Source organism: Fusarium falciforme, chromosome 13 (genome assembly GCF_026873545.1).
Source record: "Fusarium falciforme chromosome 13, complete sequence".
NCBI classification, from domain to species: Eukaryota; Fungi; Ascomycota; class Sordariomycetes; order Hypocreales; family Nectriaceae; genus Fusarium; species Fusarium falciforme.
This window is the reverse complement of record NC_070556.1, coordinates 1875462-1887728: the sequence shown is the minus strand read 5'-3', so window position 1 is coordinate 1887728 and position 12267 is coordinate 1875462. Positions and strand designations below refer to the sequence as shown.

The window sequence follows — 12267 nt, the reverse complement described above, 5'->3', positions numbered from 1 at the left end:
GTGAAGGAGAGAAAAGCGGGACTCGGGGACAGCTGGCCTTGTTTCAACAACAGGGTGAAGTGGTGTGCTATTCGTATTCGTAGCGCGTCGGCTGTCAGCCAAGCCCTGCTTGCCTAGCATGGCTGTGGAGCAACACGGCTAAAACTGAGTAGGACAGAATCAATCAATCAATCGTTTGACCAGCTGTCTCCAAACTTCCCACTTTTCCTCCTAAACCCTCTATCTACAACGGGCTGCCAACCTTTTTAGATCGCGGTCTAAATACTAATGGACACATGTTTTTAGGCTCCTATAAGGCGAGGTATACGCCTCATATATGGATCCTTCTACCTACAATCTCCCCCCAGCGCTCGGCTTCGTCTAGTTACGGACTCAGGGTAGACAATCAATCCATCCACGTCAATATCCGACTTTGTGGATTGGATTGACGGCTTACTCAGCAAAGTCCTCGCGGATTGATGTCCACGAGGCTATCTGTGGATTGATGGCCATAATATTGAACCCGTGGAAGACCCTTGTCACATTAACTCGAATTTCCTAATCAGGCAATTCGTGAACCTAGTGCTGAAACTTCTTCTGCCTCACTCCTGGTGCTCCTCCAAACAAGCCCGTCCAACAACCTCCTCCAACGCTGTGTCGTCAAGCAGTATGCTATTGACATCTTCGATAATGCCTTCGCGTAACCAAGATCGCAACGTTTAGATTAGTCCAATCGTGCCAGCGCCTAAGCGGTTTCGGAGGGGCGTGACCATCAACCCGGTGGCGGCGAACAGTCTCTCGCACTCCGAGCGTATGGCCGGCACAGCCATGACGTCAAGAGCCATTCGAGATAGCCTCGGGTACTCAAACCTCTTGAGAATCCAATATTCAACTGGATCTGCGACGTCCTTGTCGCTCCCAGACACACTGGCCTGCCAGCGGACATATTCATCCACTTGAGCAGCGGAGGGTTGGCTTTGACGATAGCGGTTACGATACCGATCAAAGGAGGACAAGGCCGTCTTTCACCTCTTTACAACCGGACCTTCAGGAGGCGTGACTGTGATTCGTAGGTCTCTGTATTCCGTATTCCAAAGACGTTGCACGATATCCTTTGCTTCATCGGCCCAACCCGCGTGCTGTTGACCCCAAACCTCGTCGAAATAGTCCCATCTCAAACCAGGGTGTAAGGCGGCGGCGGCGTAGTATACTGTAGAGTCCCTCAAAGTATTGTAATACTTATTGTTGGAAGAACTGAGAGTTCCCCCTTAATTTCAGGATCAAGATTAAAGTTTGAAGTCCTACGATTAAGATTCAAAGTCCTAGATGGGATCATTCAAAGATATAAGGGCCCAAAGGGCCTCTCATTGAGATGATGAAAACTTAACTGAGAATAATTACAATCACGACAACAAGAACTACCTGTTGTCAAGTGCACTCAGCATCCCTGCGAGACACAACAACAGCACCTCCTGGAAAGCTCGGACTGGATGTGCGGCTAGGGGAGCTCTTGGTCGGCACACCTAAACATGGTTCGGCATGCCTGAAGCGTCTAATCCCATCGACATTTCGGTCTATGATAACCAGTTGTTCGAGGCTGGATATTCAATCTGACATCGTGGCTACACTGCGACCTACACAGCAGCCGGCCTCTGGGCCAATTGCAATCATTAGAATCTTCTGTTGAGTTTGTTTTCTGAAACGCCTGCATTAGGATAAGCATACGACGACATGGGCGTGTCAATGTTTCCAGTCTTCCCCCCGGCAACGCATAATGTGCATGCACCCAAATAGCTGTCGTTTGCAAATTGAATAAAAGATGCGTTCTCTGGCAAATCGATAAGGTAGTCTCAGTTTTTTTGTGACGATCGCAGAGCGATGGATCCGTATCGTCCGTTCTGAACTCCGTGCGCTACTCTTGTTAGTTAAGCTGGGTTCAATCGCTTCGACAGGTTATTTTAAGAACAGCCATTCACCTTTTTACTCAAATACGACAAAGAGCGACTGGTATTGGGGCCTGCAACTGTAGGTCATCTCTGATTGCCACGGGTATCTACGTTCTAAGCATAACGTCCGTGATAAGCGAGTCGCCACTTGAACCGCGACCATACCACCCCAAACACTGGAACGCCGATTTCCTCCACCAACAACAATGGAATCAACTTGTCAAGAATATCGACTGCTGTTGGCCTTGAAGCTTTGAGAAATGACCCATAATCCAACGTGGGGCGTCTTGCTACCATACACAACATCCCTCCATCAACGCTCCGTGACCGGATCAACGGCCGAATGCCACGACGCGACAGGCCGCCCAAATCGCGCAAGTTAACCGATTTGGAGGAAAGTACAGTTGTTGAATACGTTCTCGATTTGGATTCGCGATCATTTCCTCCCCGCCTTCACGACGTGGAACATATGGCCAATAAACTGCTCACCGAGCGCGACGCACCTCCCGCCGGCAAGTGCTGGGCTTCCAACTTCGTCAAGCGAAAACCAGAGCAAAAGACGCGTTCTTTTCGGAGATATTACTACAAAAGAGCCAAATGCAAAGATACAAATATCATTCATGGCTGGTTTACGCTTGTGCAGAGCGTAATCACCAAATTGGCATCGTGGAGTCAGATATCTACAACTTTGGCGAGTTAGGCTTTATGATAGGAATTATCTCAACAAGCATGGTCGTCACAAGTGTGGAAAGTCGTTCTAATGAGAAATTGGCTCAGCCTGGAAACCGGGACTGGACTACGGTGGTCCAGGGCATCAATTCCCAAGGATGCCGCTTTGGGGTTGCTCACTACCGTAGGATCTCGAGAAATTCGGACACTCTAGCGTCGCCACAAAACTCCGCATCAGCCAATTAACCAATGGTAACTCGACGGTTTGGAGGTTAAGAAGTGGAAAAGTGGAGGAGCTAAAGCGTCCGAATTTCTCGAGATCCTACGGTAATGTGTGTAGACAGGCCGAGATGATGCCGCAACTGATCTCGATGACATTCTACGCACACCCATCTCCAAGTGTGTAGGGAATATCGTCTGTCGTATAGAGAGAGAATGCCCGAAGGCGGTAAATGCTAGTGAATACGACGTAGGTTCCGAGAAGAAATATCAGGATTAGTAAACTCCTTTGGGTCAGATTAGTCTTCAGCTGGATGACTTGGGGCATTGGTATACAGAGAATGGCAATATCGCAGAGAATGCTTGGAATGGCGATACATAACTGTGTGAGGGGCAAGTTGATACACGTGGCCTCCAGCCTCGGTTCCTAGAGCTTTTCTTGTGACGTACATTGGAACGCTGCCGCGAAGTTGCACGCGAGGTTCCACGCCGTCGAGATGCTGCCAATTGGCGGAGAGGAAAGATACGGAAGTAGAGGAATAAGAGCGGCAGCTTATACATGTTCACGGCTGTGACGTAGAGAATCTCGGTACTAACGATGTTCTGTAGGTTTGTAGATTGCTTCATAGAGTGACGAAGAGTGTGACCTCGTTCAACGTCTGGAGTTCCTCAGCGATAACGCACCGGAGTGGAGGCCCAGCCCTTGGTGGACGAGAACTATGTCTATGTCCATGTTCCCTACTAGCAGAACCAGAGATACCACTAGGTAAACAAACACCAATTTATGGAAAAATTATTCGCGGACGACGTGACTACAGTTTGAGTTACAGTCACGGTACAGGCCACCTGAGGATGCTGCGCCATTGCCGAGTTGCCAGTTTGATCTGATCTGGAGACCCCTTCTTCTTGATGACACCTTTGAAGCGGGGATCATTTTCAGAGCCCTGGCATTAGCATCACAACCGGCGCAACAAAGCAAACTTGTAGAGTCTGCGAGGCAAGTTTGGGCCCCTACTAGGCTCTTGAACTATCAACTAACCCAGACGGCGCGCTCTTGAGGCCGGGCTTTACTGGCCACCTTCATAGTCAGGAAATCCTCTCGAGTGCTGGTGGCCGAGTTCGTAGGTCTTGTCTTGGAAACCCGTTGGGAGCTGCTGAGAGCCAGATCACGTCGTGATCATGCCGAGTCCATACCGGGGATCGGGTTGCCGAAGCACTCGGTCAACCTCAGCAGGGCTGAAGACTTGCTCGAAGATGTGTCGATCGGTGGGAGCGCTGCCATCGTCCTTGCTTGAACTCGATGAACTCGACGATCCAGCCCGAGGCTTGGCTTTGGAGCCACTCTCGTTCTTGGTGATCCCATCGAGAATATAGCGCGTCGTGCTTTGAAGGGGGTTCTCGAATACGAAAACCACATAGGCAAACTGACCGCGAAGATCCGGGTCAAATAGAAAGACATCCCGCCAAAGCTCCGCCAACTCTTGAGGTGGGTTGCGATAACCGCTGCCCAAGCCAAAGTCGCCAATGACCACACGATCATATCCATTGTAGAGGCAGATACGGAGCGCACCACGGAGCTTGTCGCGAGTCATCTCGCGCTCCTCCGCAAAGGAATACTTATGGCCGTTGTTCTTGAGTTTCGGCCACCGGGTTGGTGGAACCGACACAACAGGTAGGTCAAACCAGCTGTCCAACCTATCGTAGCGGTCATGAGGCCCGCGACAAACTACGACAACATCGGACAGGATGCCGCCCTGCGATGGGATGGGGTAGTTGTTTGGTTCCGGCGAATTGGGCCAGGGTGTGTTGAGAGTGGCTGAGAGGTTACTTCGTCGGCAAAGCTTCTCTTCATATCCGGCACGACCAATCTCCCAATCTCCCCCAGGTCTTTGTTCATTGGCGGCACAGATGAAAGGAATTCGCACACGGGGGCCACCGACTGCCTCGCTCGCTTGCGTATCCATTGCAGCGTAGGCAAGGGCCTTCATGACCGGATCGCCAACCTCGATTCTGAAGGAGGGCGGCCGGGTACTAGGTTTTGAACGCTGAATGGTGAGCTGTGCTATAGGTTGCCGATAAAGGTAGGAGTAAGGTGGAAAGATGTCGCCGTAGTTGTTCTTGACAAGTGGGATGAAATTCCTTTTGGTATCGGCTGCGACTTCGGAAGGCCGTACCCGGCTAGATCTGGGTGGAGCCATGGAGAGGGCAATTATCAACCAAGCTGGGATGGAAGTGACGTCGTTACGAGTAACAAAATCGTAGTTAGATGCTTCGTGGTCAATGATTAATGATGTGAGGCTATAGAGAGGTGTCAAAGAAGCTTCGCCGGCCAAGGAAGAGAAGCTGAAAGTGAGCAACAGCGATTTGAGTGAGCACGAAAGAGCGGTGCATTGATTCATGCTGAAGGGTGGCGAGGCCCTTATATGCACATTGGGCAGTGAGGCTGAAAAAGCAACACCGTGGAGGAGTCTGTCACCAGACAATTTCATGTCTCAGCCTGGTCAACTGGCTGCTCCAGCACAAGAGAGAGGGGAGGGATGGCCACGGGCTGTGTGACCTACTATGTCTAAGTTCTGAACCACTTGTTTAGGACAGACTCGGCCAGAGGCAAGCCTGCAGGCCAAAAAACGGAGAGAGGAGAAAGAAACCAGCATGGCTTTTACGGTTGCGAGAAGACGTAGGTACTGAGATGGGATCCCGTCGCTTGACGACCGAGCCTAACAAAGACATACTCTGTACATACTACTCGGTACAAGCAACGAAGTGCACAACGCAAAGCCAGACATGGCAACACAAAGCAAATGCAAGGGCAGACGAATTAAGACAAGCCAAAAGCAGGGACAAGGACAGGACCAATCAGAAAGAGAGCCCAGGGACTAGGGACTATCAGTCGCCAGCCGCGGGTACCAGATCGTGACCACCGTAGACGTAGGGGCGCCGGCATCCAAGTTGACGGAACCAGGGTGGGATACACTGAGTGTCAACTGTCGGGAACCGTGGAGCAGCTGCAAGATCTCACGGGAACGCAGACGACGCCGCCATTTCAGACGGGGCGGGTAATCATGCTGGTTGGGTAGTTTGACGATCGGGGCCGTGGAGCATTGCGATATCCATCGGCGGGCGTCAGACATGGTGGCCGGGATCTTATTGCGAATCAAGATCTGTGACACCCCTTCATCTCGCCTGCCCGAAGTGTCCAAGCGGACAGTCGGGGCTGCGGAGCAGTTGTGGAAGACAAGTGTGTGGGTGGGGGGATACGTGACGAGGAGGCTCGGCGATGAGTCCGAGCACACGGAAGAGTCGAGAGACTGTGCGTTGGGAGACTGAGGGCATAGGAAGCTCGAGGTCACAGTCAGCACTACTCGATCTCCACCTCGCCTGGCGCAAGAGGCGGAAAAGGTGAGGAGTGCGCAATCGATCGGTTCACGATGTGAGACATGGAAGACCGCATCGGGCCCAGTCACGATGCTTGGTTTAAGACAGTGACGTAGCCGGCGCTCGAAATGGTGATGGAGATGCGATGTAGACTTTCTTTTTCCTCCCGAATGATGTCGGGGCTTGAAAACTTGGGAGGAAATCGGTGAGTTTGCGTTTTGGCTTTAGCCGAGTTGAGAGAAACACGCTTGTGTGTGGGTGGATGTCTCGCTCAGTGTCAGTGAGATGCGAAGGTCTTGGGCGTCTCAACAATCTCGTAATCTGCCATAAATCGTCGGGGCTTCTTGACTTGGGATGTGAGATCGCGAAGAAGATGAACTTGTTGTTGAGGATAAGTTGCGATAGAAAAAGAGGACCTGCATTGACAACTGTCCATGCCGTTGAATCAGCGCTCGCAGGTGCCATCTCCTCTACTGTGCGAAGACTACAGCAGGTCACTCGCCCCGCAGTTAGTATCTTAACAGATCTTAGAGTATCGACTCGATATCAGGATAGAGCATTAACTTCCCGGTACTCGCCACACCTCCTAAGAGCAATGCTTCATGAAGTCACGGAAAATACGCTGGTCTCAATTGGGCTAGATCCCTGCGGGTGACTCAGCTGTAGTCTTCGCACAGTAGAGGAGATAACTAGCCAGACAAGAAAAAAGAAAGATAAAAAAGGAAAAGAAAAAGAAGAGACCCAAACAGTCATGAGACATGGTAAAGCCGTAACTAATAAAGCACGACATGATAAAAGTTTTCCGTTACCGATGCAGGTGACAGCTTCAGATATTGCGGGTGAGAGAAGTGAAAATTCATTGCGAGGCCCCAACCGTGGATGGATTGATTACATAACAAGATGCCTCGCGGATTACCTGCCGGCGATTTCCGGGGACCTGGGTGAATCCTATGGCGCTGTGACTCCAGACCAATGAGTGCCACATCACTTCACAGGGGAGGGAAATGAGCCGGTCCTGCTACAGGGATCCTGTCATGAACGTTATTTGATTGGTGGCTGGTGAGCGAGACCAACTATTGCACGGCCATAACTCCCCATCCCTCTCGTTCCGTTCCAAGACACACATGAGTATCCACCTCTATACCAAATGACATCTTGACACTGATGGGATGATCTACCTTATCTCCTCTCCGGGGAAAGAGAAAACTGCGTCGATCTGTTGCCGTTTTTGGTTTTGATGGAAACCCTTGTCGAAGACCCCATTGACGGCTTGTTTGACCGGCCGCAGCCATAACAGCCCCGTCGGAGGGGTCTTACAAGCAGGGCGGATATGCGCACACGCCAGATTGGTGCCTGATTGCAGGCAGCTGATCAAGTCGTGACGGGGGCCCATGGGTATCAGACCTTCAGGGGCGCTTGATCAACAGACAAATGTAGAGGTGAGTAACTCTAAAAGCCAAGAAAGCGTTTATTGAGCTTGGCGGGTCACGTGCCTTGGTGAGAGGCGGCAAGATGGAATTGTCTTGAAGGAAGGTGCACAAAGAAATCGTGGTGGGGGAGAACCGTCGACTAAGCAACAAGTGCGACCGGATTGGGAATCTTTGGCCGTGGTATCTTGCCTCAGCTTTAAGGTGACACTGAAGGTTGCAGCAGTGAGTAGCTGAAGGTGTGTCGGTTGCTGCCAGCATCAATAGTAGGGCGGAGGGGTCCGCTCCACGCAGGTCGCTTAGATCTACATTGTCTATTCGCCCTTAGAGGGAAAAACTTGCTGCTGCATTGCAGGTGTTGGTTGTAACCGAGCTTCCTGTCTTACCTCACCGGTACGAAGACCCATGAGTTGGTTGTCTACTGGCAGCAGCCAAGGCGGCAGGATGCGGTGTTTTTCTCAGCCAACGTTGCCGGAAATGCATTGACCCATCGCTGCCTGATGCTCAAACCTGCAGTAACACCAAAACAGTCCTATACTTTTACCGTCCGAAATGCACGTTGCCTTGGTCAAGCTGAGGTGGCTTACTAGGGGGTTGCGGGGGCGCCTGATCAGCCGTGCTACGTTTGAGGGAGGCCCGAGCGGTGGTTAGTGGTCAATGATCAAACTACCCTCTTTGCGTTGTTCAAGGCGTGCATCCTGAGGAGACATTGGATCTGGGAGGGGAGACTATTCCGTCGTTATTGCAGCCTGACAGCTGTTGGGGTTGTGGATCATTATTGTGGATCACCGTGATACGGAGTAATGAGGCCAGACGGCAAGTGGGGCGTAGATCACAATAGCGTGTCCGCGATGAAGATGGTAAGATAGTATACAAGCGGTTCATGGGGTCCTCGACAGGGGTTTCCATCAAAACCAAAACCGGCAGCGGATCGACGCAGTTTTCCCTTTTCCCGGAGAAGAGATAACGTATGTAGATCATCCCATCGATGTCTATGGTCCCTCGCCCCGCGTCGAAGCCATGGCCTGAGAGCTTTGGAAGCTAGCTACAGGGCACTTGAGCGATGGTACGAATGTGAGAGCAATGACCCCCAAACCAAGGCCGTTTCTATCTTTCGTCTTTGAGTAGAAACAAGAGGCGTGTAGGCCGGGTTTAATTAATTATCTCCTTTGTAGGGCCATCGCCGGATAAAAAAGATGGTCTAGTCCTAATGGTGTAACTACATCAAGATGGGGAGTAGAATATGGCCCAAAATATATTAATTTGGTCCCGACTCTAGGACGCCAGCGGCATACAAGCTTCCTTTTCAGGGCTATTGATCGTCTTATTTTCAATGTTGATGGCGATAACTTTTGTTTAAAGTTCAGCCTAGTGAACGTGATTGATTGATGGTATTGCTAGTTCAGGACAACTCGCCTGTCGTTGCTGCAATGTACGCGACTGCCCATATTTACTACGGCAACCGGAGAGGATGATACTGTAGTCGATCATTCGCGATGACCTTGCCAAGCCAGAGAGGGTGCAGTGGAAGCCATTCGGTGTCAGTCTAATTGACCATCCTTCGAGGTTCATTAAATGCAATCACAAGAGGAGGTAAGGAACTGCCTTCAGGATAATAACCAGATTCGAGGAGCCATATTTTGGTTCCTAGCGAGCCAAGTTCACTTTGTAATTTGAGATCTTCATATTGGGCCTCACGAATAGTGAGTGATTTCCCTGTTTTTATCATGTTCTTGCTTGTAAAAGGTCAAGTGTCCAGATGTGTACCGTGCTAAATAGAAATTGGGGGACTTGGTGCCGAGCAGTGAACTAAACACCGCATCGCATAGCATACCCCGTGGGTTATTCTGCTGGGCCTTCCTGTTCCACTTCCCGACAAGTCTGTTTCAGTTATTTATTATTATAAGAATCATATTCTTTTCCCCCCGTCGGTCAATGTAGATGTACACGATCGCTTAGCCAGTGTTATGTGATGCAAACTCTTGAATGGTTAATGGGGTAGAACAAGACAGGGCCACCTCTGGTAAACTCATCTCTACGCATATTGAGGAGTACCACCATATCGCTGGAGTGTCCTTCAATATATGGTTTATAGTCAAAGCCTTAGCCTTGGGACATTGGAGAATCACGCTTGTACGCTGATTCGCAAGAGTCCAGTTAATTCTTCACGAGACTAGTTTCATCACCAATATAACATGAAATAGTGAAGTGATATTGAATCTCGTTAATCGTAGGCTGCGACTACCTACTATATCCGAACGCTTGAGCAGCTACAGGATACTCTGGGATGTCAAAAAATGATACGCGCAACCCAATCCTTCAATAGCATTATAGCAATCATTGAACTATGGAAGGCCTTACGCTTCGGGTTTCTTCGCGTAGATGGAGCAGCTATTGTAGAGATTAGCTCATGGATCTTGCAATATGAGCAGGGTTCTACATGCATTGGCCAGTAAGCATGAACCTTCGGGTCGTTCAGATCCTTCCTGACATCAGCCAGCAAGACTGTCACCTCCTCGCGACCCCACCCAAAGGCTCTTGTGAACGACGCCAACGACAGCGCTTCTAAAGCGGCATTTGTGTTTTCGTTGTTCCACATGCCGAGCTCCTTGTATTTCTTGTCCTTGGGCCATCGGTTCGTTGGCCACTTGAAGCGAGTGTCTACAAGGTTGGTAAAACCAGCCTCGGTCATGGCCTTTGTGATGACGTCGAAGCTGGCGTAAGGCCGACCGAGTTTGACGGATGCGTCTTTAAGGAGATTCCTCCACTTGAAGAGTGGGTGGTTGTCTGAAAGAGAGCCGTCGTCGGATGTCATGTTGATGTCGATCTCTTGGATTTCGACATAGCCGCCGGGGGTCAGATTACTAGGAGAGTGAATACATCCTTCAACTAGCGATAGACCGCAAATATTACTTACTCGTGGATCTTGTGGAGGTATGAGGTCCAGTCCACAACGCTAAAGTTCATCATTCTACTATGGATATAGTCAAAAGGCTCCGAATAGCTCCATTCCTCGTCGATGTCATCAATTATGAATCGGACGTTAGGAGGAACACTACATGAAGGTTAGCGCGAACCAGTAGAAACGCGAGTCAGAGCCTTACAAGCTAGGCTGGATGGGCGAAAGATCAACGCCAGTGACCTGTGCTTGCCGTGAGCGGTAGGGCTTGGATCCGACATCAAATAGCCATACCTCGGATTCCGGATGCTCATCAGCAAAATCCATTGCCCAAATGCCTGTGCCGGTCCCCAAGTCAAGGACCCGCCGGACCTTTGAGTCGACTTCGTTTGGAGGCGCAAGCCCGAGCTTGTCAGCGTAGGTCAGAAAGAATAGATGATGCTGCAAATCTTTTCACAGTGAGCATAAACACGAATGCCAAATTTCTAACGCGACGTACCTAGTCTCTCATTCTCAAGGTCGTCGTTGGGAAGATTGTATTCTAAATTCAACGGTTAGATAGGTCGCGCTGCCAGATTGAATCCACGCGTTCAACTAACTTCCATCCTTGTATGCATGATACGTTCTGCCATTTTCTTTGCGATACTGGACGATGGAGCTGGAAAGACTCTGAGTTGACGATGCGGCATCCTGTTGGGAAGGGTCAAGTCAGCAACAGTCACCATTTGGGCAATCAAAACGTGCTTACGTCGCCGATCGCCGAGTCACCGTCGTCGATGACCTGGGTCAATAGTTAGTTGATCAGAAGTCATTTCGCTGAGTCGGGAGGTCAAACATCATCGTCAGGCAGCAAAACGGGATTTAATTCAGCCATTTTACAGGTCTAGTGGTTCGCGACGGTACTGAGTTTGTTGATTGAGCGAATTTTCAAAAATTGAGTATGCGTACAACCTCCTCTTTATTACCGGCGGGCCCCTGTCAAATTGCCACGAAGCCAATTGTAACATATCACATATGCAAAGTTCCTTGAAGCACCAACACCTATGGGGCATGTTGCTTGCCCATGAGCCAATGATCGGTTCGTTGATGCTCGGCGTCCAGTGCTCACCGCTAAAGTTAGCCAAAATGTTCTTCCAAAGCCAAGTCAAAATATTTTCTCTTGGAGAGACCAATATTGGCCTGACCTCGATTAGAAAGCCGTCCAGGACGCTTCAAAATGATTAAATATCGCTATTCTATCCCTTGAGCTGTGGAAAACCTCCCGCCAGGTCACAGCCGGGGGGTGCAGCCAATTAAAATGCATCGGATCAAAGATACCTAATCCCCCCCTTATTTTAGCCTATGATAGAAGTACTAAAATCACGTGCCAAAAGTCTGACAACAACCACCCCGGCCCGACCCCGCTTCACGATGCGACTTCGCGGCACAGGCTTCAATTTCAATACGAGAATTGTTGAGATCCGTTGCTTTGACGGATCAATGGCTATTCCGATCCATTGGTGGCTGGGATGTGGATGTCTTCTTGTCTATAGCTTTCGCTGGTTCGCGCTAGTCTTTCTTCTTCTTTAATCAATACAACATGCTCATCTCAACAGGTTATGAGCCCGGAAAGCCACCTTACAGCTGAGTATCCTCCTAATCATAATTTCCAATATAACTCGAGGTCTAACCGCCTCCTTCCACTGCGTTAAAGATACTCATCACACCTTACCCGAATTTTCACTGAATACTGCTAGCCGCCTTATCTAGGAAT

The 12267-nt window shown here is 50.0% G+C and overlaps 2 protein-coding genes across 2 annotated transcripts; both read right to left on the bottom strand.

Moving 5' to 3' along the window:
* Positions 1–3979: 3979 nt before the first annotated feature.
* Positions 3980–5188, bottom strand: NCS54_01494400 (DUF2263 domain-containing protein; the record flags this gene model as incomplete). Its single annotated transcript, XM_053160064.1, has 1 exon — positions 3980–5188. The coding sequence occupies exon 1, from the start codon at positions 5009–5011 to the stop codon at positions 3980–3982; it is 1032 nt and encodes a 343-aa protein (XP_053016039.1). The 5' UTR covers positions 5012–5188.
* Positions 5189–9952: 4764 nt separating this feature from the next.
* NCS54_01494300 (Hypothetical protein) lies at positions 9953–11388 on the bottom strand (the record flags this gene model as incomplete). The annotated part of the gene is made up of 8 exons (XM_053160063.1): positions 9953–10006; positions 10056–10479; positions 10533–10670; positions 10720–10963; positions 11014–11055; positions 11114–11204; positions 11263–11295; positions 11350–11388. 8 exons carry the CDS (start codon positions 11386–11388, stop codon positions 9953–9955), a joined length of 1065 nt encoding a protein of 354 aa, XP_053016038.1.
* Positions 11389–12267: the final 879 nt, after the last annotated feature.